Genomic DNA, 27,815 nt, shown 5'->3' on the forward strand with positions numbered 1-27,815 from the left:
GTCCTTTGCAGAGTGCAAGTCCACGTCTGTGATCTGAAGACTCAAGCTTCAAGGTATGCTTTTCACATTCTAGTATATATATATATATATATATATATATATATATATATATATATATATATATATATATATATATATACATATATGACGATGAGAGAGGTCTGTCATTTTCATCATAGGTACACTTCAACTATGAGAGACAAAATGAGAAAAAAATTCAGAAAATCACATTGTAGGCATTGTTTTGTAAATTATGGTGGAAAATAATTATTTGGTCACCCACAAATTGTAACGATATGAACAATTGTTTGACAATCCTGAGTGACGTAATTCCCTATGAGCTAGATAGGTGGCGCATGTGCATTATAGAAGCCCAGTGTTAGAATATACAGAGCTAATGAGCAAGGAACACAGTTCAGAATGTACGCCTGTAATATGAGGTGCAACCAGTTTAACAGATAAAGCCAGTTCTCTTCAAGTACTTGTGTGTTTATTAAAGAACCCACAACACAAACAAAACATGGTGTCAGAAGATGGACTTGAGGAGAAATGTCGACATTAACAGCTATTTGCTAGTCCGGTGAGAACATAGCACGCTAAGTCAACCGATGATTGTTAGCCTGTTTTCCGCGGGAGAAAGAGCATAACAAAACCAAAGATGCAAGCGCTACAACCACCACCTAATCTGCAGCTGACAGGTAATGTGGCTGAGAATTGGAGGAAGTTTAAGCAACGCTTTCAATTGTATTTATCAGCTATTGGTGCTGACGATCAACCCGAAAAAATGAAAGCATCAGTGTTCTTACATGTAGTGGGCGAAGATGCACTTGAAGTCTATAACAACTTTCAGTTTGACGCAGAAGATGACAAAATGAAATTGGACAAAATACTAACGAAGTTTGAGGATTACTGTATCCCAAAAAGAAACGTCACGTTTGAGAGGCACAGATTCTTTACATGTGTTCAGAAAACGGGAGAGACAATTGATCAGTATGTAACCGAGTTGAGGAACAGAAGCAAGACGTGTGAATTTGGAGGACTGACAGACGAGTTGATAAAAGACAGGCTTGTTTGCGGAATTCCAGATAATCGTCTACGAGAAAGGCTACTGAGAGAGGAAAAATTGGATTTAGAGAGAGGAATTACTATGTGCAGAGCGGCGGAAACGGTCAGAACGCAAGCAAAAGCACTGGTCGGCGAGAGTTGCAACGTCGATGCAGTGAGACGAGAAGAACGAGGAGCAACGAGGAAGAAAAGCGGCGCTCCCGACGTCAAGAGTGAAACGAAACCAGCGCACAGAAACGTGCAAGGAAAAGCTTATAGTCGATGTGGCACGCATCATCCTCCCAAAAAATGCCCCCCGTATGGTAAAATATGTAATAATTGCAACAAAAAGAACCATTATGCAAGGCAGTGCAAGAGTCAGGAACAACAGAGCAAAGTGCATACAGTGGATGAGAGTGATTCTGAGGAATTCTATGTGGATGTAGTAACTGAAGAAAATACAGACAAGAAAGATTGGATGCTGACCCTAAAAGTGAATGACACAAACATTGTGATGAAATTAGACACAGGAGCTCAAGCAAATGTGATGTCAGAGACTGTGTTTAATAAAATCAGACCCAGACCTAAATTACATGCAACAAAAGTGAAAGTGAGTGGATATTCCGGAGCAACAATACCTGTGAAAGGAAGATGCATGGTCAAAGTGACACACAAAGACAAAGGGCATACACTGGCGTTCATAGTAGCAGCTGGGAGCATGCAGACCATATTAGGATTAGCTGCTTGTGAGAGACTGAATCTAGTGAAAAGAGTGCTAGCAGTGGAAAATGCAGATACAGAGTATGACGAACTGATGGAAGAGTACAAGGATCTGTTTCAGGGGCTAGGCTGTCTTCCTGGAGAGCACACGATCCAAGTTGACAAGACAGTGCCTCCAGTCATCAATCCATGCCGAAAAGTGCCATTTGCTTTTCAAAAGCCCATGAAAGAAGAATTGGACAGGATGGAAAGGCTGGGAGTGATCGAGAGAATTGATGAACCAACTGACTGGGTGAGTTCTCTGGTCATTGTGAACAAAAAGAATGGCAAGCCTAGAGTGTGCATGGATCCAAGAAATTTGAACAGGGCTATAAAGCGCGAACACTTCAAATGACCCACGAGAGAAGAAATAATGTCACAGTTCGCCAATGCAAAATACTTTAGCAAATTAGATGCGTCTTCTGGATTTTGGCAACTCAAATTGGACAATGCAAGCTCAAAATTGTGCACATTCAACACCCCTTTCAGCAGATACTGTTTCTTGAGACTACCATTTGGCATAGCCTCAGCGCCTGAAGTGTACCATAAGACAATTCATATGATCTATGAGCATCTGGAAGGTGTAGACACATCCATGGACGATATAATTGTATGGGGTAGTACAAAAGCTGAGCACGACAAGAGACTGAAAAGTGTCCTAGAAACAACTAGAAAAGCAAACCTGAAATTGAACAAAGAGAAATGCCAGCTGGGCGTGAAAGAGCTGACATTTGTTGGGGATATAGTGAGCAGTGAGGGAGTTAGGCCTGATCCCAGAAAAGTGACAGCAATAGAAAACATGCCAAGGCCACAATGTAAGAAAGATATGCAGAGATTCAACGGAATGGTAAACTACATGGGAAAATTTATACCCAACCTCTCTGAACGCATGGCACCGTTGAGACAACTAACGGATAAGAAAACAGAATGGGAGTGGAGTCATGAACATGAAAAAGCATGGAAAGACCTGAAGACACGGCTTACTCTAGAACCAGTACTGAGATTCTATGATCCAGCTAAGCCCATTAAGATCTCATCCGATGCATCACAAAGTGGACTAGGAGCTGTTCTTCTGCAGCTGTTCGATGAATGGCAACCCATTGCATATGCATCACGTTCAATGACAGAAGCGGAGACGCGTTATGCACAAATAGAGAAGGAGCTGTTGAGCATAACTTATGCATGCGAGAGATTTCACCAGTTCGTGTCAGGACAAGAAATAAGTGTGGAAACTGATCATAAACCACTGATCGCCCTGTTTCAAAAACCACTCAATGACTGTCCACTGAGAATCCAGAGGATGATGATTCGCCTTCAACGCTACTCGCTGACAGTGACGTATACACCAGGGAAGCGGATGTACACAGCCGACACCTTGTCAAGAGCAGTTTACCCAAAGGAACCGGTGAGCAGCAACATAAATGATGATGTGAATGCATATGTGGATATGATCGTAAGTGCCTTACCTGTTTCTGATGCCAAAATGGAACAGATTAAAACAGAGACAAACAAAGATCAAACGTTGAAAAGATTATGTCAAATCATCAAAGATGGATGGCCCAACACAAAGCAAGAATGTTCACCTGATATAACAGAATACTGGAATTGCAGAGCAGAGTTGTCTGTAGTTGATGACATCATCTACAAGGGCAGCAAGATCGTCATTCCAAAGAGTCTACGACATGACATGCTCAAGAAGATTCATGCAGGGCATCTTGGAATCGAAAAGTGTCGTAAAAGAGCTCGTGAGGGGATGTACTGGCCACAGATAAATCACGACATCGCAAATGAAGTGTCTGATTGTTCAACATGCCAGAGATATCAATCAAGCAATCCAGCTGAACCACTCAAACCGCACAGAGTGCCCAACAGACCATACCAAAAAGTAGGTGCTGACCTGTGTGAATGTGCTGGAAAAGTCTACATTGTTGTGACAGACTACTATTCCTTATATCCAGAGGTTAGTAGGCTAAATACTATAACAGCAGAGGCAGTAATAACAGCCATGAAAGCCATCTTTGCGAGACATGGTGTGCCCAGTGAGGTCTTCTCAGATAATGGACCACAATTTTCCAGTGAGTGCTTCAGACGCTTTGCTGAGGAATGGAACTTTGTGCACACAACATCGAGTCCGCATTACCCACAGTCGAATGGCCTAGTTGAAAAATCCGTCCAGACTGTGAAGCGACTGCTGTACAAAGCTAAGGACAGTGGAACAGACTACTACCAAAGCCTGCTCGTGTACCGCACAATGCCACTGGAGTGTGGTATGTCACCTGCAAGACTCCTCATGGGACGCAGACTGAGATCAAACCTGCCTATTCAGGAAAAGCTGCTGAAAACAAAGGAGGGAGGAAAGGTGAAGAGGTACAAAGAACAGCAGAAAGCAAAACAAAAGTTTTACTATGACAGAGGAACACAGAACTTACCTGAACTGCATACTGGTGACAAAGTGAGACTCAAAGACAAGGCCAACACCTGGTCACAGAAAGCAACTGTCCTGAAAGAAATTCAACCAAGATCATACAACATTCAGACAGAAGATGGCACGGTGCTGAGAAGGAATCGCCGTGACATCCTTGGGCCAGCCAAAGCAGATCAGCAGTCTGATGAAGCAGCCGAGCAACATCAGCATCCAGAGAATCCATCATTTGAGGCAACAGTTCCGGATCCGAGTCCAGACCCTGATCCGAGTCCAGGACGATCACTCAAGAGATCTTCAAGGACTATAAGACCACCAGAGAGACTGATTGAACAGATTTAGTATAGTAGTTCAGTCAGGATGAGGTAGCATTTTGAAATATAGTTTTACATAGTTGAAGGATTTTCTGATTAAAGGAAGTTAATTACTATAGATTAACAGTTAGGTTAAAGTAAGTTCATATGGTTTAAATGTGCATGAGCTATCATTTTAAAAGTATAGTACTTTTATTTAAAGAAGGGAGATGTAACGATATGAACAATTGTTTGACAATCCTGAGTGATGTAATTCCCTATGAGCTAGATAGGTGGCGCATGTGCATTATAGAAGCCCAGTGTTAGAATATACAGAGCTAATGAGCAAGGAACACAGTTCAGAATGTACGCCTGTAATATGAGGTGCAACCAGTTTAACAGATAAAGCCAGTTCTCTTCAAGTACTTGTGTGTTTATTAAAGAACCCACAACACAAACAAAACACAAATAAGCAAGATTTCTGGTTCTCTCAGACCTGTAACTTCTTCTTTAAGAAGCTCTTCTGTCCTCCACTCATTACCTGTATTAATGGCACCTCTTTGACCTCGTTATCTGTATAAAAGACACCTGTCCACAGCCTCAAACAGTCAGACTCCAAACTCAACCACGGCCAAGACCAAAGAGCTGTCGAAGGACACCAGGAAGAAAATTGTAGACCTGCACCAGAATGAATGACCTGCAGAGAGCTGGGACCAAAGTAACAAAGGTTACCCTTAGTAACACACTATGCCAAGAGGGACTCAAATCCTGCAGTGCCAGGCGTGTCCCCCTGCTTAAGCCAGTACATGTCCAGGCCCGTCTGAAGTTTGCCAGAGAGCATATGAATGATCCAGAAGAGGATTGGGAGAATATCATGTGGTCAGATGAAACCAAAATAGAACTTTTTGGTAAAAACTCAACTCGTCGTGTTTGGAAGAAGAAGAATGCTGAGTTGCATCCCAAGAACACCATACCTACTGTGAAGAATGGGGGTGGAAACATCATGCTTTGGAGCTGTTTTTCTGTGAAGGGGACAGGATGACGGATCCGTGTTAAGGGAAGAATGAACGGGGCCATGTATCGTGAGATTTTAAGCCAAAACCTCCTTCCATCAGCGAGAGCATTGAAGATGGAAAGTGGCTGGGTCTTCCAGCATGACAATGATCCCAAACACACTGTTCGGGCAACGAAGGAGTGGCTCCATAAAAAGCATTTCAAGGTCCTGGAGTGGCCTAGCCAGTCTCCAGACCTCAACCCCATAGAAAATTTGTGGAGGGAGTTGAAAGTCCGTGTTGCCCAGCGACAGCCCGAAAACATCACTGTTCTAGAGGAGATCTGCAGGAGAAATGGGAATTCCAAAATCCAAATCCAAAATACGAGCAACAGTATGTCCAAACCTGGTGAAGACTTGCAGGAAACGTTTGACCTCTGTCATTGCCAACAAAGATTGTTACAAAGTATTGAGTTGAACTTTTGTTATTCACCAAATACTTATTTTCCACCATAATTTACAAATAAATTCTTCTCATTTTTTCTCATATTGTCTCTCATAGTTGAAGTGTCCCTATGATGAAAACTACAGACCTCTCTCATCTTTCTAAGTAGGAGAACTTGCACAATCAGTGGCTGACTTAATACTTTTTTACCCCACTGTATATAGTAAGTGGAGCTGATAAAATGGACAATGACGAAAAGGAGTATTGGCGTAATTTCAACTTGATTCCCATGTATGAATTTATTTTTTGCCCCACTGTATATAACTTTACAGGAGAAGGGTAAACCATTCATCCTTTATAGTAAGTTAACGTAAAGAGCATTTATACTGGTCCTCTCATCATGAAATATTCGCACAATGTAAAGGACAGCTGGCGTGAAATGATGTAGAAAAATATTATATTGACAAACATGGAAATACAAGGTTTTTTTTGGACAGCAAAGATTATATATATATTATATTGTTGTTGGAGCAAAGCCTCATACTGTATTTCCAGTTTTGTTGTTTTTTTTTCGGTTTTTGAGATAATTTGAAATTCCTGTTACTATTTCCATTGTGTGTAAATTTCATGATGAATGGACTAGTCCCAAATGACTTGGAAAAAATTCTGGTTTCATTGACTTTTTTTGAATATTTGTCTGTCCCACTCACCTGTGCCCTCTGCATTGTGTGTAAATAAAAGCAACTTACACTTGCATCCTCCCCCAATGCCTCATACGTTACATTATGCCAAATTGGAGTATATTTACATGGTGCAAAGGTGCAATTGGTAATGTTGAGCATTTTCCATCAGGCCCTCAGAGTTGTGGACATGACAGCAATGCAGGAACATGCATGCTGTTTTATTGTGAGATTAATGAATGGAATAATGAAAGGTCTGATACAGATATTTCCTTACAGATTTCCGGCTCGATTTTTAACCATGAATGATATTTTTGTTCAGGGTGTGTCCAGATAAATATATATACACGGTGAGTCAAAAGTCACAAGACACTGTTTTATCTTATTTAATTTTTATCGACTTTTATCTCTGGGGTCAGTTGAAACAAATTGTGTATACTGAGAAAATCTGCAACAAACACCACCTTCAGCATCGCATCATGGAGGCTTGTGAAGGCATAAAATAAGACTAAACTGTGTCCTGTGACATTTGACTCACCCTGTGTATATATTGCAGTTTTTTATTTATTTTCCAAAGAAAGGTAGTTATTGCAAAATCTAATGATTTGAACCAGCTAGTGGGTGGTTGAACAGGTGTCATTGTAAATAGGTCATTTATTTTTGGAAGGATTGACATTTTTCATAGTTGCTATTCTACCAAGTAATGAAATAGGTAAGTGCATCCAACGTTGTAGATCTTCTCTATCATTTTCAGCAGTGGTTTGAAATTAAGAGTAAACAACTTTGAGAGTTCGGAGGATATAGTAATGCCTAGATATTTAATGCTGTCAACAGTGAAGGCAGGGAATAGAGTTTGGGGTACACCATTATGACCACCTTTGTAGATTTGCAGAACTATAGATTTGTTCCAGTTGATTGAATAGCTAGATATTTTGGAAAATGTATTCCTAAGTGCTGTTGTCGAGAGAATCTTGTTGAGAGTTGATCCTGAACATGGATCCTTTAGGTATAACATGTGCATAGAGGCTGATGTTTTGTGTTTTGTGTAATTATACCTCTGATGTTTCTATTTTGTCTGATTGCTGCTGCTAGTGGTTCTATAAAAATTGAGAATAAACATGAAGACAACGAGCATCCATGTCTAGTGCCCCTTGTGCAGTGTGAAACTCTGGGAGGTGAGCCCATTAATAGTGACTGTAGCCATGGGTGATGTATATAATGTCCTGATCCATTAGATGAATGATTTCCAAATTTCTGCAATGTAGTAAAAAGAAATTTCCAGTTAACTCTGTCAGATGCTTTTTCTCTAATCTAACGAGGTAATTATGACATCTAAATTGCATTGTTGGCTGATGGAAATCAGATTAAATAGTCTGCACAAATTATCCGAAGAGTGCCGTCCTTTAATAAAACCTGTCTGGTCTGGGTGAATAATTAATGGCCTAACTGTTTTGATCTGGTTAGCCAGTGCTTTACTAATTATTTTGTATTAATAAGTAATATGGGGCAATAGCTAGAGGGACGTGTTGGGTCTTTGCCAGGCTTAAGCAATACTGAGATAAGGGCTGTGTTCATATGAGGTAGAATTTTTGAGTTGTGCTGTATATCTTCCATCTTTTTTAAAAATTGAGGGGGGGATAATGTGTATATAAATATATGTAATCCTGCTATCGGAACAAAACCTTGTATCTCCAAAATGGTAACTTTACAGGAGACAGTAAAAACATACTTTACATTGAATGTAAGTCAGTGGAACCAGAATTGACCCAAGTCAGTTTCTTTTAGTCTATTCATCATGAAATTTACATGAAATGTAAAGGCCAACAGGCATTTTCAAATAATGTCGAAAACTGAAAAACAACCAAAATGGAGATACAAGGTTTTCTTCCAACAACAGCGATATACACACGTAAGCACACTAGAAAATCATGTTGTATCTTTCTTGAAGATGTTCTTCACTATGCCAATGTTCTTCTTTCATCACAGATTTAATGATGGTGACCATGCGTTTGCCAATCAGAACATCTATCAGCTTCTTGCTGGTGGTCTTCCTCATGCAAAGTCAGACTTGGGCTTTCATGCCTTTTGCCTATCCTTTTTTCTCATCTTCATCAGTGACTCATAAAGAAATATCCCGAGTCGCAATTTTAAATACAACAGTACAGCTCTGCAGATCACAAGCACTCAGTCAGGGAAGAGATTTTGTAATGGTGAGGGAAAAAAAATTCAGCCTCATCTATTAGTATTTCAAGTTATTTAATGTAAAATGTATTTTTACTGTGTCCATGTCTTTCTTCCCTGCAGCCAAAAACCCTGACAGAAGGGTCAGTGGCAGCAGTTTGCTCCTCATCTGCTTCAGCCAAAGCTTTCATAAGGAGCATTGACAAAATTACCGAAAATAATGCTGCGGTGGACTTGCCATGGCATTACTTCTTTAATCCTATTTACCACTTTGATGATGAGACCTTTTTGCGTGGACGGGATCTCATCACCTCAGGAGTCAGTATTGTCAAGGCAAGTGTAAGGGAACAGAGCTATGAAGCTGCCAGAGCAAAGCTGGGTGAAGTCCTGCACACTTTACAGGTATGGGAGCAGATTACATCACATCACATTTTACATTTTGAGATAAATAGATAAAAAGCTTCATATTAAAGACCACAATTAATGTAACTTTCAATTCTGTCATGTTCCAACATTGTTTGTGACATCGGTACATGTCTGTCAAAAAAGGATTTCTACAGTCACAGCAATTGGATAGAGCTGGGAAACGACACTCCGTATCCCAACCTGATCAAACCCAGCAGCTCAATTGAGAACATTGCCGGTAAAACACAAGTCTGTTGTTGTTATGTTGGTACATGTGTGTGTTTGTCAGTGTGTTTTTCATTTGAACTGTTCCTTTATTTTGTATGCATGATGCTTTCTGTTTTGAATTTTGAATTTTCCCTTTATTTCCCATTTCTCTTTGACTGTGCACTTCTACAAACCCTATTCCAAACAAGTTGGGACAGTAGGTAGAACACAAATAGAATAGAAAACAGCGATTCTATAGTCTACTTTTACCAGTGTTTGAATGAACATAGCAAAAAATACATTTAAAAAAAAAATTTTTTTTTTATAAATATACTCTAAATATGTTCTGAAACTGATTCCTGCAACACATTCCAAAAAAAGTTGAGGCAGGAGAAGTTTAAGGCCCAATCCCATTTCTTCTTTTTACCCCTATCCTAGAACGCAGCGTATGGAGTAGAACATTTTTCCAAATCTCCTCTGTGCTAAATTTTTAAAACTTAATTTTCTCACCATCTCTCATTGAATTTTACATGTTCACTGAAAATCACCAGCCCTCAACTGCAATTCATGGGTTTGTAATGCCTCTGAAAATGTCTAAACATTTCAAAGAACCCCAGCAGACAGCAATGGCTAGTGATGATTCTCTTAGGATGCTAGCCACCAACGATCAAGCTCCCACTAATATGGGAGATGGTTCACCCGAAACCATCAGAGATTAAAAGAAAAAAAATGTTTCTCTGCCCCAAGCTCTGTCTGATTACCAGCATATCACCCTCTAGAGTGCATAATATCATCAAAAACTGTGCGTAAAGGAAAAGGCTGCAAACCATGAATGAATGCCTGTCACCTTCAACCCCTCAGACAGCACTGCAATAAAATCCAACATTGGGTCAAAAAAAATGTACCAATCCAGATTGTTACCAGCATAAAGTTCAAAAGCCAGTCTGCCATGGTATGGGGGGTAGTAGCTGGTAATGTGCTCATCTGTGAAAGCACCATTAATGCTCAAAGATTTTGCATATATATGCTGCCTTTTAGACAGCGTCTTTTTCAGAGCCTTTCATGCTTATTTCAACCTGCCGACACTAAACCACATTATGTACATGTTCCAACAGCACAGCGTCTGAATCAGAGAGTGCAAGTGCTAGACTGACCTTACTGAGGTCACCAATTGAAAGTGTGTGTCTTTTTAAGCTCACAATATGACAGCAGTGTTTACGGTTGCACAGCTAAAGAGTTGTTCACCTGAAAAATGGCAAGAAATCCTGCTTTCTAAACTGAATCAGTGTGTATCTGCAGTTCCTGAGCGTTTATTTAGAGCTGTTTAAAGTCAAGATGATGTAACACAGTGGTAAACATACTTCTTTCTCAACTTTTTGGAACAACAAATTTAGTGTATATTTACAAAAACCTATGAAGTTCATAAGGTAAAACTTCAAATATTTTGCTTTACCATTTTCAATTTCATATGCGTTAAACACAGATTACCAATCTTAACTAAGCTTTCTTTATTAGCATTTCACATTGTGTCTCAGCTTTTTTGGAATTGTACGTTGTAAGGAGTGGAGGTTTTACAGTTCCTCATGTGAGGTCATGACTGTTCATACTTTAAAGGGGAATTCCAGTGATTTTTCAAGTTTTCTGCCAAACTCAGTGGCTAATATGTAAACAAAGTCATTCATAGTGGTTTGATGTGAAATGGTTGAATTGAATGATTCTGATTTCATTACAGTGGTGGTGATAGGGAATTAGACATCACAATGTCTGTGACACAAATAGAAAATATAAATCTGTGGAATTTCTCTTCAAATACTTTATTCATTTCACACTGACTTGTGTACTGTCTGGCAAGGTACTTCAAGAATTTTCATGAAATAATTCAATTAAAGCAGGACATTTACTGAGTGCAATAACAACAAGAAATGAACTCATGTTTTACTGCTCAAAAAGGATAGACGCAGATCATGAAGGAGTGATAGCACATCTTTATTTCTTTACTTCTTAATGAGATATAATTGTCCATATTCAGGAACAATTTAGAAAGATTAGCTCCTTTTGATGATGAACTGGGTCAAAAACTCTTCCAAAAGGTTTTTCTGGAAACTCTTTCAAAGTCATGGCATGGCATGAAATTCTGAGAATATTGCATAAAACCTAAATTTAGCAAAAAATTATTTAAAAAAATGATCAAACCTCAAAGAAAATTGACTGACAACTAAATCACCAGATAATTAATTAACTTATTGTGGGGATTTATTAACATGAAGATTTAAAGTGAAATATAATTCTAAAACTTTTTTGAATTTCTAAATATTTATGTTGAACTAGGTTTTAATATGTCAATTAGCACTTAATGTATGAAAATGTATGAATTTATAAAAATGTATAAATTAATTGAAAAAACATTTTTGAAACATCTTTGAAATATTATGTGGATGATTAGATTTTTTTTTTTTGTACTTTTCATGAAAATCCATGAAATGATCTGCCAGACCCTAGATATACTGTTGCATGCAGATGTTTGAGCACCTCTAGTCAAATGACATGTTTTGTTGATTTTCTAAGCCAAAATAAGTAAACACATGTGCTACAGAGAACACGCCTCTGCACAATTAATGCACAATTAGTGTTTATTTGCTGAAATAATAAAAAAAAACAATCATTACACTAAAATAAAAACCCTCCGATCCTGCTTCAGCCATAAATACAGGCAGAATAATGCATATGAATTATATAGATATCATACAAGACGACCCCAGAACTACACAGGCAGAAAGCCTGTCAGATGTACAGGCAGACTAAGAATCAGTGGTGGTTAGATGATTTTTTCATAACTAACAAATGTAAACTGATATGACTGCTTAACCCTGGTTAACACAATCCTCTTTTTATTCACCAGATTCAGAAACATGCAGGAGTTGTGATGGAAGTAACTGCAAAGGAAATATTTTGGAGACAGTCCTTAGGCAGAAGAAACTGACCTCAGGATACTTTAACACCTTCAGCTTTAAGAAACCTAAAGGTGCTTCAGTGAATAGTTTTATGCACAACCTTTGTAGCTGGACAATGAAGGTATAGAAACGTTTGTAGATCTCTGGATGATTTTTGGTTATGTCCTAGTTCCCAACATCACACACCACAATCATACACCAAAATGTAGATAGTACTTGGTTCCTAACAATCCTCAGCAATGGTCCTGATTTGACACCAGTACATTGTGGGAAGAAGTGTTACAAGTCAAACTGATCTTGAATGATAAAACAGATGTATATGTAATGTTTTTTTCCTTTATTTCATTTTAAGGAAAGTGCAGCCATGGAGGAGCCCTCGATTTGACGAGTTATACAGAGCCTAAAGGTGGTATCAATAAGGACACGTTAAGCTCCGAGCATGGTGACCAACACATGGATGCAGTGAAGGTAGCCATTGCTGCTACCAGTGACCTACTGGAGGACATCAGGGCAGCGGTTGGAGATTCACAGTTTCTTAGGTATCAGAGCAACTTACTGGTAAAAAGATTTATGAAATGAAAGAATGAATGAAACACACACACACACACACACACACACACACTTAAGATTTTCTCCTGCTGCCCAAAATGGCCAAGAACCAAGCAGTTCATATTGAAAGTAAGGATTCGTTTGAGCGCAAAATAACGTGCAATATAACCAACCATAAACAGTAGTGTTTCTAGTGACACGAAGGGGGAAGTGATTCCCAAAATGAAACTTAAACAGACCTGCAGAGAACAGGTTGTATACTCATCAGTAAACATGCAAAATGATCTCATTTAGTTCAGAGGAAACTTTTGAATCATTTTTAAAGAAGTGTTGCTGTGAAATTCACAAAGTTTTATCAGTTGTGCAGCAAGTACCAGCTCTGCCTAATAAGCAACTCGTGCAGCTTCTTTGGGCCGCATGACCACCAAGAAGTTATTACTGTACTATTATTTCAAGGGTCCTGTAAGGCTGGTGTCCAGCACGGTTTAATACTTCCTCTACTCAAACATGCCCACCAAACCCTACAATTAACACAGAGTTCTGTTTGAGAAAATTAAAGGGGAATTCCCAATTTTTTCCAAAATTCCTTAATTCCTTAATTTAGATGTAAACAAGTCATTCAGAGTGGTTTGGTGTAAATGCGCCTTTTTGGAGAAATGTACAGAGACAGACATCCAACACACTGCATGGCTATAAAAGTTACATCGCGTTACACAAAATGGTTATGAATGAGTTGCTAGATACCTGAGGTTTGTGGTGGTTTTTTTTTACAACATATTTTAGTGTAACCTATTACTTCTGGACTATTTCCGTGTCTTGTCTCAAAACTGCATGCTCAACTGAGATCAGTGTGTGCAAGCTAATGTGCTGTTGCTGCTACTAGCCTGTAGCTACAGCTGTTCAAAAAGCAACTTTTGTTTAAAGTTTATTTTTACAGTTTTCTTCCATATTTTGGGAAATGACAGAGTAAGCGGAGGACCTCGAGGAGGTCTGTTTCCAGTGTTGTAGAGCCTTATCAATATGAACCAGAGTTTAAACAAATGAACTGCAGCAGTTTGAAGAACAGAGAGCCAAACGAGACCGAGAGACTGAATCTGCCTACACTGAAGCAGAACAACCCAGGGTCAAGGGAACCTGGTGGTGTCAAAAACAAACTTCTTCCTACACTGCATTCGGAAATGTGTACAGCTGATATTTTACTGACTACACATGTTTATTTTCAATTATGTTTTACCAATGATAATAATAATAATAAGAAGAAGAAGCAAAAAGGTAAAAAGAAGAGAAATTAATTGAATGAGTAATGCTTATACTGGCATTGGAGGATTGGTTGGTGGGGTATTGCCCCAAAAATGACCCCTTGATGCTGGGTCTGCGTATTACAGTCTTGCAGTGAAATGTCCAACTAAAGTATCATGTTACTTCTCTGAGGAAGCTTATTTCATCCTTTGGTAAGCAGGATATCTAACTTTATTAGCTTTGTGGAATGTGAGTAGACTCATATTCTGCTTTTCACATGGATCTAAAGTGGACATGGATCTAAAGTCTTTCACTAATGTCAGATGTTTTAGATAGATAGATAGATAGATAGATAGATAGATAGATAGATAGATAGATAGATAGATAGATACTTTATTGATCCCAAAGGAAATTTAGCATCTACTAACATGTAGACGTTGTTCTGCTATGTGACAGTAACTGTGCAGAGAAAAAGTGTTTGCCCCTTCCCAATTTCTTCTCTTTTTGCATATTTGTCACACTTTAATATTTTAGATCAAATTGATTTTAAGATTAGACAAAGATAGCAAAATAAAACACATAAAACCAAGTAAACACCAAATGCTGTTTTTAAATGAGGTTTACATTTAAAGCGAAACTGCTGTTCAGCCCCACCTGGCCAAATGTGAAAAAGTGTCTGACCCCTAGATGAGCTGTGCTTTGTCTCTGAACTGTTCTTTGAATGTTATGTTGCTTATTTTTATCCCTCAGATTTATGGGATTGACCCAGGCTTCAGTTCTGTGTTTCGTTATCGACACAACTGGGAGCATGTCTGATGACATTGCTGAGGTCAGGAGAATTACTTCATCCATCATCAACAGTAAGACAGGCAGTGCAAATCAACCCTCAGAATACATCCTGGTGCCATTTAATGACCCTGGTGAGACACTTCTGATGCCTTGAATGGCATTTGTGCATTAAAAATGTATGTCTTGTCACATGTATATAGCTACAATACGTGCTGTGTTACTTCCTTATATATAGTTGTATGGAACATGTTTGGCACTCTTGTCAAGTTACACATTTTATGGATTTTATAAGCGAAAATACGTTTTCTCTATTTCTGCATGTAACCAATTTAAATATGACATACTTCTGCAAATTGTTATGTGCAATTAATGTTTATTGATGAATTTAACACCTTGAAAAAAAAGAATAAAACTAGATAAAAAGGTGGTATGTGCAGAGGTGTGGCACACTTACAGTCAGCACTTAGTAAGACCCCCTGAAATTATAGCCTTCAACATTTCTTGTATCCAGCTAACAGTCCTTCTCTGATTGTTATAGGATTTGTTCCCCCACTTCTCCTTGTAGAGGGTTTCTAGCTCTTGATTAAGTGTTGTGTTGTGTTTTGTGATGAGATCATAGATAACTGTTCCAAGTAGATGATGTTTATGCAACAACACTGTATAACTGACTGTATGTGTAATGTAAGTGCAGTTTTACCAGAGATATTTTCTTAGTCCTCAGATCTTGTTTGACTTCAACAGGTCTGCTTAACCTCCCTTTTTAATGCCATTTCAGACAGTGAAAATTACAAGCAGGGAGCTTTGAAAGGTCAAATAATCCATTACGCTTTGGAATTTCCTACACCTGACTTGGATTGAAGCCTAGCCACATAAGCTTTGAGAGGCCTGACTGAAAGGATGTCCAAGCTTCTGCACAAGCCCCGTTTTAATTTAGTTTTAAATTAAATTAAATTCAGCAAAGATGTAGAAATGTGTCATATTTAGGTTTGTTGCATGTGTGATGTATTAACTTATTTTCACTTAGAAAATTGACAAAATTTGTAATTTCACCAGGGTGCCAAAACTTGCATATTGCAGATGCATACTGTTGAAACTACATAGACTCCCTATTTATTTAAAGTTGGCTTTTGGACTTTGGACTTTTGGATAGTACTACTACTGCTACTACTACTACTACTGCCACTACTACTACTACTACTACTACTGCCACTACTACTACTACTATTACTGCTACTACTACTACTACTACTACTACTGCCACTACTACTACTACTACAACTACTGCCACTACTGCCACTACTACTACTACTACTACTACTACTACTACTGCCACTACTACTACTACTATTATTGCCACTACTACTACTACTACTACTGCCACTACTACTACTACTATTATTGCCACTACTACTACTACTACTACTACTATTACTACTACTACTGCTACTACTACTACTACTACTGCCACTACTACTACTACTACTATTGCTACTACTACTACTACCACTACTACTACTACTGCTACTATTACTACTGCCACTACTACTACTACAACTACTACTACTAATAATAATGTATTTATATAGTACCATTTTTAACACTACAAAATCAGTGTATGTTCATATGTTCCATCTCCTTTTACATTCCTTCAGACTATGGGCCTCTGACAAGAACAAATGATCCTGACGTGTTTAAGAGAAAAATCAATGCACTTACAGCTGATGGTGGTGGAGATATTCCAGAAATGTGCCTCTCAGGTCTCCAGGTATTCACAGCAGGGTCCAGCGGTGTTTCAGCTCTGTGCTTTGGGATAATAGTTTCTCATTCCTTTGATGACACATTCTTTTATATTATATACACAACATTATGCTTTTCTAGATATTAAGGCATTAATACGGAGGCCGCAAAAGGACATAAGGTATAAAGGAGAAGGTTTTCTATAATGGATAAACAGCCTCATGACAAGCATTTTTTTAAATTAATTGTCTTAAGATAATATTTTCAACATATTTTCTCAGAATAATTAAATCAAAACAAATGTCTGAGGTTTTTTATTTATTTAAAGTTTATTTATTATAATTGTTGATATTTAAAATGTGAAAGGGTTACACCCACTCTGGACTGTTGAAGAAGCACTGTTCACTTAATGCCCGCTTGTTGCATTTTGGAGTGGATTCTGGTTACAACTGGCCTTCAAGTTTTTGGTTCAGCAAACAAAACAGTCTGTTGTGTTTTTAAGACACAGTTGAAAAGGTGCTCTGATATCCGCACTGTTATTTGCACTGGATCAGACTGGATTTGTGTGTCCAGACATTACCATCCTATCTGCGTGGGGTCCTGTGGTAACAATGTAGGCGTCAGTAACAATGCAGCTATGCTGATGAGGCAGATTTGACATTGCCGCTGTTCATCGTGTTGCGCATGTTGCAAAAGAAGCTTTGAAATCCAAATTAAGCAGCCAGAGCGTCCAGACTGAGACATCTGAAACAATACAGTTGGAATCGCATTTCAAACCACCTCCAAATGTGCTTTGGATTTGATTAGAAAAATCTGAATTCCATACGTTTTTTTTTGCTGCCCAGACTATCAAAAGTCAATCTGGATACATTCTGGATATGCCAAAAATCAGACTTGGGCTGGCAGTCTGAAGAAGGCCTTAGCGAGCACTGAAACAGTATATTTATATTTAAGACTAAGTTCAAAGTAAAATGTTTTATAGTGGTCAGTTTCCATTAGAATAATTCCTGGCACGGTGGCGCGGTGGGTAGCACTCTCACCTCACAGCAAGGGGGGCCTGGGTTTGATTCCCCGGCCAGGCAAACAGGTTCCTCTCTGTGTGTAGTTTGCATGTTCTCCCCAAGTCTGCGTGGGTTTCCTCTGGGTTCTCCGGTTTCCTCCCACAGTCCAAAGACATGCAGTTAGGCCAAGTGGACATGCTACACTGCCCCTGGGTGTGAGTGATTGTGTGTGGACTGGTGTCCTGTCCAGGGTGTATCCTGCCTTCCACCCAGTGACCGCTGGCATAGGCTCCAGCCCCGTCCCCCTCCCCCTACTTTCTACTGTATATCCCAGGCATACCATACATTACCATACAACTCAACTAGCAGCAAATGAAAGCTGATATATCTTACCTTAACCAGACTCTTTTAATGAGATGCTTCCTGAAATTACTGCATTCATGGCTAAATTTATATTGTGGGGTGGGTTGGCAAAATGAAAAGCCTACAGTTCTGCATAATGAAGCAACAAAGAGAAACAATCAGAGCTTTAATTTAATTTAATGTTCCATTTATCATTGACATTAAAAACATCACAAATATAAATGTCATAAATCATTATGAAAAATCTTTTTTGTCTATTTGATGGCTTAAATATGATCTTGTTAACACATCACATCAAACTGCTTACTGCCTAATGTAAAATGTATAAATGTTGGTGAAACTTAGACTTGGGAAGACTGACACATGTGCCAAAACATCTAAAAATTATAGCTACATGCCATTTGAGCTAGCTAAAATGAAAATAATTTCAACTTAAAACTTAATTTCTATAATGTGTTTACTGAGGGAGGGCTTTTTTGTTTATTTGTTATAAGAGTTGTCCCCACCTTGACAGATTATGAAGTTACGAGCTCTTAATAAAATTAATAATGATGGTTAAGTAGGTCAATTTTTTAGGATGTTTTGAGAGAGCTCCTCCTTCAAACCCAGATGTTAAAGAGGAATTCCACAGGTTTTTCAAAATAACTGTGTAATTAAGTATCTGAGATGTAAACAAAGTAATTCAGAGTGGTTTGGTGTAAAATGCTCCATTCTAGAGAAACTTACTGTGACTTTCTTTACAGTGGTGATGATAGGAACCAGACAAAGTTACAATGTCTACAACACAAATATGGCTGCAAGTTTTCATATGCAGTGCTAATAGTAAAATTGTGGTAAATCTGTAATAAGAAGCTTTCTTTAGGTCCAGAATGTATTTAATTTCATCTCTAAACTGTCATAAAACAATATCTAAGATTTTAGGCAACGTATTCATAACCATTTAGTGTAATAACTTTCTATGAGGGAGCTTATGAGGCATTCAACTCTTCAGATGTCTGGTTCCTGTCACCACCCCTGTGAACAATTCTGACTCATTACAATTCTGAAAACGTAGCATTTCACAATAAATACCAATTTAACTGTGCAGAACTTTTGAAAAACTGGTGGAATTTCCCTTCAACATTGCGCCAACCAACTGCTGTGGTAAGTAGCCTTAAATAATTAAACATTGTGCACAAGTGAATGTCTGCTTTTCTCCACAGCTGGCCCTCACAGGCTCACCACCACAGACTGAGATTTTTGTTTTCACGGATGCTGATGCGAAGGATTTATCGTTGAAGAGCACTTTGCTGGCACTGATTGAGAGAACAAAGTCTTCAGTGAGTACCTCATAATCTTCAGAGACACACACAAGTCAGCCCTTCAGATACAAGTCAACCAGTTACTCAGGACACAGCATTTAGGACAGAAAAAAAGCCAGAAGTAAAATGCCTTCCCCAACAATCTCCTACACAATTAATTATGAAAAAGAGTAACCATTAGAGTCAACGTCTTCGTGGGACTGATTTTTACAGTCCTGCTGCAAAAATACCACAGAAAATGTGCACCATTTGTCCCACTCCTGCCCGCAGTCCTATATAGCTTGTTTCCATCTGCAACAGTCTTGATAAAAATTACTGTAAGTCAGACTTGCCTTTATTTGTTTTTTTATGTTGTTTAGCTGTTATTTATTTTTTACATTTATTTTATTTATTTATGTCAATTATTAAGTGATTATCATTTTATTCTGGCTATTCATTCATTTATGAGATTTCCCTACACGTATGTGTTGTCCCGCTCTCACCAGCACTGTGCTGGTTAACCACCCGCTCCCCACATGACACTGAAAATTAGCCCCATGCTGCAGGATATTGCAGAGGGTCCTGCAGGACTCCAGTGGGAATGCAGGCGTCATTAGAGCACAACTTTGCCATGTGTTGGATATTATAAATATCGCTCTCTTAAATTTGAATGTAGTATCAGTTTCACTCACACTAAAATAACAGACTAGAAACTAAATACAACAAAGAATCAAAAGCAGCAAATCATTCTAAACAGCATAAGTTAAAGAAAGCAAGGTAATGATGTAATGTGCTTCAGCAAGCTAGCCAAAACTAAGTAAACCAAATAGACAAATAAGAGTGGATTTGTTTAAGGTTACAACAATTTTGAGATATTATAACTATTACAACGAATATTCCACACTCTTTCTAAAACTATAAATATCAAAAAATATGATGAAAGAAAAGAGGTTAAAACAGTGGCCTACAGTGCACGGCCACACACAACAGAAAGACAAGCCTGCACAGTGAAGTCACCCAGAAAAAGGGACTTTTATTTTCTTAAGAACATTAGTCACAACTATTTTTAAATAAATTTTGCTTTAAAATAAAGTTTGCTACGGACAAAAATGGAACATCTTACATTTTTTAATGATATTTTTGTATATTTACTTGCTGCTATACTACATTAATGTTATTATTGTACATTACATGCATTTTTAGACAATGATACTCTAGTAAAAAGGTAACTTCCTCAGAATTCCACCAGACAGCAGCAATGGCTCTGTCTCCGCCACTAAACCTACCACAAGAATAGACCTGTCAATAGTCGTAGGAGGAAATACACATGCATCCCACATGGACGTGTGGTTAAATCTGATTGAAGCATTCTCTTGTGAAAAGTCAGTTGATAACAGGATGTGTGTTTATTGTCAGCATATCTGTGAAAGACGTGACTGAGTGAAGAACATCTCATTTGTTCTGTTTGGTGTTCTAATAATTTGTGCACATGGTATCCAGTACAGAAGTGAATGTACTTACAGTATCTGACATGCAAACTGCTACAAACATATGCTGCAACTATTCCATTTTCTGCTTTAAATTACTGGCAACATTCAGAAAATAAACACAAAACGCAGCGAGTAGAGCTACCATCTCATACGCTGCAATAACAAGGATTTATGGTATTTTTATGGCAAAAAATAATCACACTACACAATCATATTATTCTACTGTCTATTCTATTAGTCACTGCTTGACTTCATACTGTGCCTATGAGAATAGCCATTGGCTCACAGGTTTTATTGGCACCCTACCAAAGTATCTGCATTAGAATGTGCTTCATGTCAATAAGATGGAAATAAGATGCTGCTAGCCTGGCACTAGATTTACAGTGGTGCTTGAAAGTTTGTGAACCCTTTAGAATTTTCTATATTTCTGCATAAATATCACCTAAAACATCATCAGATTTTCACACAAGTCCTAAAAGTAGATAAAGAGAACAAAACAAATGACACAAAAATATTATACTTGGTCATTTGCTTATCAAAATCTGATGATGTTCTAGGTCATATTTATGCAGAAATATAGAAAATTCTAAAGGGTTCACAAACTTTCAAGCACGACTGTATGAAGATAATCATTTACTTGAGCTCAAGTCTCCGCTCATTTACACATCATGATTAAGTCTCATGAATCAGGCGCAGAGTGGTGTGTATACACCTTTAAATTCAGTAAATCTGCCTTTTTTACACAACTTTGATGAATAAATGACACTAAATTTGGGGTAAGAAGAATTTCTGTGAATGATTGTTTTTGCCATCACTTTAATTTCTTTTTACTTTACTGAAGGTGAGCTTCTTGCTGACTAATGCTCTTAGTGCTCGGCGCCGCCGGAGCAGTGGTGGACAACAAGATGGCCAACAGCAATTCGCCAGTCGACTCACCAGCCCATTAAATGAAGTCTACCAGGATCTGGCTCAGGCCTCTGGGGGTCAAGCCATTGAGGTCACTAAAGCAACGCTGCCCCAGGCTACCAGCATCATAGTCGACGCCTCCAGCTCTTCTCTGGTAATTTAAATAGTCAAATAAACTAGCAGCTAGAGGAAGAAATGTTATTAACAGAATGGTAATTAATCACCAGAACATTAATATAAACACTGTCATTTTTGACTGATGGGCTCCTTTGAATGATTTTACTCTACCCTTCTTTGAAAGGTTGCCCAGTTTTGCAGCTTTTACATACACATGCATCACGTACTGTATGCAGAAAGCAGCCTTTTTCTGTGTGCAAATTAATTTCATTTCAGAGTGATAAATGAGAAATAAGTCAAATCAGCATTTCTGTTTCCTCAGGTCACTGTTTTCCAGGCTGTAAGAAACCCAGCAAAAGTGGAAACCTTCTCATTCTTTGTGGACTCCACTTTGCAAAACCTGACTATTTACATCACAGGCAACTCTCCATCTTACACCATCACTAGTCCTTCAGGTACTTGGTTTGTAAAAGAAACGTTTAGTTAGTTAGAATTTTGGTTTCTGATAAATGATTGTAACAAAAACTAAGCAAGCATCTTATACATTTCTGCCACAAATGAAAACAAACTCCAACTTAGGTCCCACGTTTTGTGAATAAGTGGCACGAGTGCAAATATTAGAACCCACAATGTTACCACTTACAGGATGAGGTGTATTTACCACCAACACTGGGGCAGAAGGGCAGCACAGGGCAGACTGTAGAAAGCAAAATGTCAATATGAAAGCAAAGTTTAAAACCAGACATTTTATCAATTAAGAAATCCCAGGATTTCTTGGGTTTTTTAGATACCCAGAAGACGACGCATGGTCACCAAAACCAACATCATAGTGGACTCCCCCAGCTCTGTTACCACAGAAGACGGAAGCGATTTAACATAATCCAAACTAATCCCACTAACATTATTACTAACAACAAGAGAGACATTAAGATGACCACTTATTAAATATTTAAGGGAATTATCATCAAATTAGGCTAATTAACATGATTTATCACTCACTCCAGATGCAATCAATCAGCCAAGACACATTTAGTATCTGAAGTTTGCTTCTTTAGTTTTGAGCGGGAGACACTAGGCTAACCCTGCTAACAAACACTGGACTTCGATTGTCACCGATCTCATCTCTGTAAATACGTCTCTTAACCCACTCAAACCACATCCGGATCTTCATTTGTTTCAGTGTGGTTTAAAACACAGAATGAGTTTCTCCACATAGTTGAGTGGTGGGCCAACCATTATGAACAACTGGAACCACATTTACCTCAGTCCTACACCTTTTCATTATTCCATATAAGATGACTAAAGAATTCCTAAACACACGGCTGCTCTGTAAGGTAACTTGGCAGAGACGCTAAGTTATTGTATGGAGCAGGGGAGTCACTTGAGATTCATAGGGGGTTAGAGCCTGTACTAGGGGGATCTGGGGGCATCATCCCCAAAGAGAATTTTTTCAATGGCCCCAACATGTTTATACTTTTAGAATAGCAACAGCTGGAACATGTCAAGCACATCAGCCGTGTTATCAAAGGTCTTTCTCTTTTCATATGTTTAGAAATACATTAATTTAATTAACCTCACATAGACAAGAAGTCAAGGAAATAACAATCAATTTAACTTTTTGCTTTAATTGGTAAAAATCTTCTAATCTGACTGGCTTCGACGGAGCTGCTGCCTCTCAATTTCCATTTGTTTGCTTTTCAGAAGATTTTTTGAAGTAAACAAATTAAGATTTTGGCAATTATTTACAGAGATGCGATCTGTGACAGTCCAGTGTTTGTCAGCAATATTAGCTTAGTATTTCCCAATGTAAACCAATGAAGCACACATCAACTACTGCATCTATCATGTCTAGGCTGATCGACTGCTCTTGGATTAAGCAAGAATTCATTTTGTTTCTTAAATGAACTTTTACTTTAACTACATAAAATGATCTATTTTACCCTTTATTATGGTGCGCCTAATCCCTCAAACCCTCCTTCTAAGAGACTACAACCCTTACAAAAGCTACCCTCCACTGACATGAAGACAGGGCAAATCATGTATTGGATCAGGTAATGTGTTTTGTTTTCTTCATTTTAATTTTAATCTAGGAGTCTCACAGACCAGCTCCCAACCAAGTGGGGTTTTGGGGTTTATTGAGAAGGTTGGTAACTTCCACACGCTGCATCCAAATGTCTCAGACCAGACAGGACTGTGGCTCATCAGCATTAATTCAATGCAGCCCTACACCGTCAAAGTTCTTGGTAAAATTAACACACTTCGTAGATCTTTCTTGCTCATATATGCTCAGAAAAATGATATATATGGCATCTGCTTACCTATAAAGTTTATGTAGTTTCTGAATATGTTCAGACAGTTTACAAAGATTACTAAATGGATATCAAACATAAATTGATCTCTTATTTTTTATTCACTGTTCAGGTCAAAGTGAGGTTGACTTCCTGTTCAACTTCATAGAACTTTCTGAATGGCCTCATCCGAACTACGCTGTGTTGAACAGTAGGCCCACAGCGAGTAAGTGAACATATATCTATAACTGATGAGTTGGCTGTGATTAAATTGTGCATTCATTCATTTATTGCCTTCTATTCAGACAGCAATATCACTCTGCTGGTCTCTGTGGTGGGTTGGGACAGCGTGAGGCTTACAGATGTAGATCTGGTTGAGGCATCTAGTTCCAAATCTTATAATGGGACTCTGCAAGAGGTTGGAAGTGGCCAATACTTGGTGACAATCAGCAGCATTCCAACAGGAGAGTTTGTTGTCCGTGTAGTTGGAGAGAGCAGCTCCTCTAAGGCTTCAAATGGCTTCTTTCAGAGACAGTCCTCAACTCAGCTCCAAGCATCAAGTGTGATGGTCACAGTGAGTTTGCAACTTTTACTCAAGTGTTAAAAGTGACTCAAAGATACTGTTTACTATAAAATGATAAAAAAAAAACATCATAGGTCAAGTGTGTACTTCATTACTTCATCTGCTTAAATGTACTGGACTGTAGGATTTATTCCTTGTCATGGTGTCCTCAGACTCAAGCTAATGGAACAATGGAACCAGGGAAAACCTTCACTCTGCCCTTCACAGTGGCAACCAATGGCTCTGGGGGAGTCTTTAATATCAGAGTCAGTAATGACCGAAGTTTCGTAATGACTGACGTTCCCTCATCCCTGATTCTTGCGCATGGGGGCAGTGCAAATGGCACAGCAACTCTGGCTGTTCCTGGAAGCACCCCCTCTGGAAGTGACGTCACTGTGACTATTGAAGCTGAAGCCCCTGGAGGAGCTGATTCCAACTACGCAGTGTTGCGGCTTTCTGTTGTTGCTCAGGTAACTGCTTGCATTTGATTTAATAGTCAATACAGTGAAGATCTTTAGTGTTGCTAAGCTAACAGATCTCAAACCAGTCCTCAGGATCCCTCAGCCTGTCCATGTTTTTTCTCCAACCTAGCTGATTACATGACTGTACCAGGTATTCAATGCTCTTAACAGCTTGGTTCAGCCAGTTGGAAACTGGTTTAAAGCTAAATTGTGGACTATCTAAAGACACCAAAGGACTGGTTAGAGAATCACTGTGCTAAATTGACAAGCCTTTACTGTGTATCTTTAAGGTAACGGACATTACTCCTCCGGTATGTGAGATAGTTAGCGTCAATGCTAACTGCTCAAGTAACTGCAGCCTCTCCTCCTGGGACCTCTCTGCTAACATGACTGATGGAAGTGGATCAGGCATCCAAAGTGTGACCGTACACCAAGGAAATGGCACCCTGAACACCAGCACTGTCCTGGACAGAGGAGTGAATGTCACTCTGGCGAGCTACAGCGCATCTTGCTGTTCCCCACAGGTGGAACTGGTGGTGGTGGATGCAGTGGGAAACGTTGGCACTTGCTTCAGATCATTGAATGCTGCAGTTCCACAAAGCACAAGTGCTACATCTACTGAAACCGTAACCAATGCCACCACACCTGCAACCGCCGCTACCTCTGGTTCCACCATCCAAACCAGTACAAATGGTGCCATTGGCCATCTGTTTCTGCCAGTCCTCTTTTGGCTAACTGTAGGAACCACCTCACTTTATCAGTACATGCAGCTGTGAAGGCTGAATTACTCTTGAGTTTTCCTACCATCAACACATTTAGACTCAGGGTGTGTTACCAGTGCAGCAGTACTGCTTTTATGCAGTGTGAGGAATGGAAACATAAATGAAATGAGTACACAAATTTATTTTCCGTCTTTCCTTATAACCAAAACATGACTACTTTCTCAAGGTACTTGATTCTCTTGCTATTACCAAAATATAATTACAAACCCTTCTCTGTCAAACTGAATCACACACATGTATTACTCAGTATGAATCGAGCCAAATTAACTAAGGGAAGAGGGAAAATGAATCTTTGATCAACTATTTGATATGTTAATTTATGCTATATCTGTGTATAACTGAAGATGATAATGTGTATATTTTATTTCATTATACAGTCTTCATGTCTAATCCTTCTGTTTTGCAACATATATATGTTTTTAAATGACATGAGTCGTGGGTAGGTATATAGTCTTATAAGTGTGGGAAGAAACTGACTGAACTTTCTAAACCAATACAACACCTTATGAAGTAGAAACTCAAAGTTGGTGGTGGCGAATGGATGTAACATCCATTCACATGGCTGAAAAGACCTTTTGCAGGGGAAAAACAGTTCCATCAGCTAATGATAGCCATTAACTAATTAGCGTTTTGCTTGTGTTAGTGATTGCAGAGACTAGAGGAACTTAGGGTTGGGTTTTAGAAGGGGGTGTACACAAGGATGTTTGCCACAATCCAGCACCAAAATTTGAAAAGTTGCCTCTGATTAGAAATCACATCTGGTCCCACGAGACTACAAGACCAATGAGCTGAGCTGTTCCTCATTTTACATATTAATTGCAAGCTTTCATGAAAGAATTTATATACCACAAACAATCAACAAGCTACAAAGAGACATGACACACTTCGGTTAAACACACACACACACACACACACACACACAATTTCGAAGCCGCTTCTCCCTCAGGGTCGCGGGGGTTGCTGGAGCCTATCCCAGCTGTCGTTGGGCGGAAGGCTTGGTTAAACACATTCTCTTAAATATCAGGTACAGATAAGTTAGAGGTGCCCAATGCAAATGCTGTGTACAATGCTTGCATTACGTCCCAGACATTGCTATAAATATGATGATAACCATGAATCCAGCCTACTTCACCCCCCCCCCCCCCAAGAATAAATAAACATCTGTATCTGTGTAATTGTTCAGTAGCAACTGAGAATATAGGTCAGATGATCAGAATAAAATGTCAACCACATGATGAACAGGTTAACACACATTTAACCATTTCAAGATATTACAAATAATGGAACAATTTGTAAGTCTGTACTCCTTCCTTGTTCAGTAAATTGTGAAATCAGTTAGGTTTGCCCTCACTGCAACTTGGCTTGTTATGTTAATAAAGAATCTTTTAGAAATGTTCTTTAAACAAAAAGTGGTGATGGTAAAATATGAAACCTTGAACCAATTGAACTAATCTCTTCAATGCACACTGGAAACATCTGCTGTTAACCTTGTATATCAATCATGTTATATCATCATATCGTTTGTGTGTAAAAAATAAAGAGAGAGAAATATAAGTTCTGTAGGCTCTGTAAATTCTTAATCGTTAAAACAAGAAATTATCTGAGCTTGTCAGTGGTTGGATAGCGTAGTAGATAACACCTCTGTCTTCTACACTGTAGCCTGGAGTTCAATGTTTGGTCAAGCACCCTACACTATAAGAGTCCTTGGGCAAGACTCCTAACACGACTAGCGCCTAGCTGTGTAAACTGATCAAATTGAAAGTCACTCTGGATAAGAGTGTCAGCCAAGAGCCATAAATGTAAGTTTGTGTCAGTCAGTTAGAAGTTCCCTTCCATCTGTTTTTAGTAAAGTTGCTACTGAGGCTAAAGCAAA

The 27,815-nt window shown here is 38.7% G+C and overlaps 1 protein-coding gene across 1 annotated transcript; it reads left to right on the top strand.

Annotated features, from left to right (window-relative positions):
- Positions 1-27,496, top strand: LOC108439326 (von Willebrand factor A domain-containing protein 7-like). Its single transcript, XM_037538476.1, has 16 exons — positions 1-53; positions 8,621-8,844; positions 8,939-9,217; positions 9,365-9,458; positions 12,327-12,449; positions 12,731-12,917; positions 14,917-15,086; positions 16,608-16,720; positions 19,259-19,375; positions 21,668-21,886; positions 22,172-22,304; positions 23,940-24,092; positions 24,271-24,363; positions 24,443-24,711; positions 24,873-25,169; positions 25,451-27,496. The coding sequence occupies exons 2-16, from the start codon at positions 8,626-8,628 to the stop codon at positions 25,934-25,936; spliced, it is 2,952 nt and encodes a 983-aa protein (XP_037394373.1). The 5' UTR covers positions 1-53; positions 8,621-8,625; the 3' UTR covers positions 25,937-27,496.
- The last annotated feature ends 319 nt before the right edge of the window (positions 27,497-27,815 follow it).

This window comes from Pygocentrus nattereri, chromosome 5 (assembly GCF_015220715.1).
Source record: "Pygocentrus nattereri isolate fPygNat1 chromosome 5, fPygNat1.pri, whole genome shotgun sequence".
In the NCBI taxonomy this organism is placed as follows: Eukaryota; Metazoa; Chordata; class Actinopteri; order Characiformes; family Serrasalmidae; genus Pygocentrus; species Pygocentrus nattereri.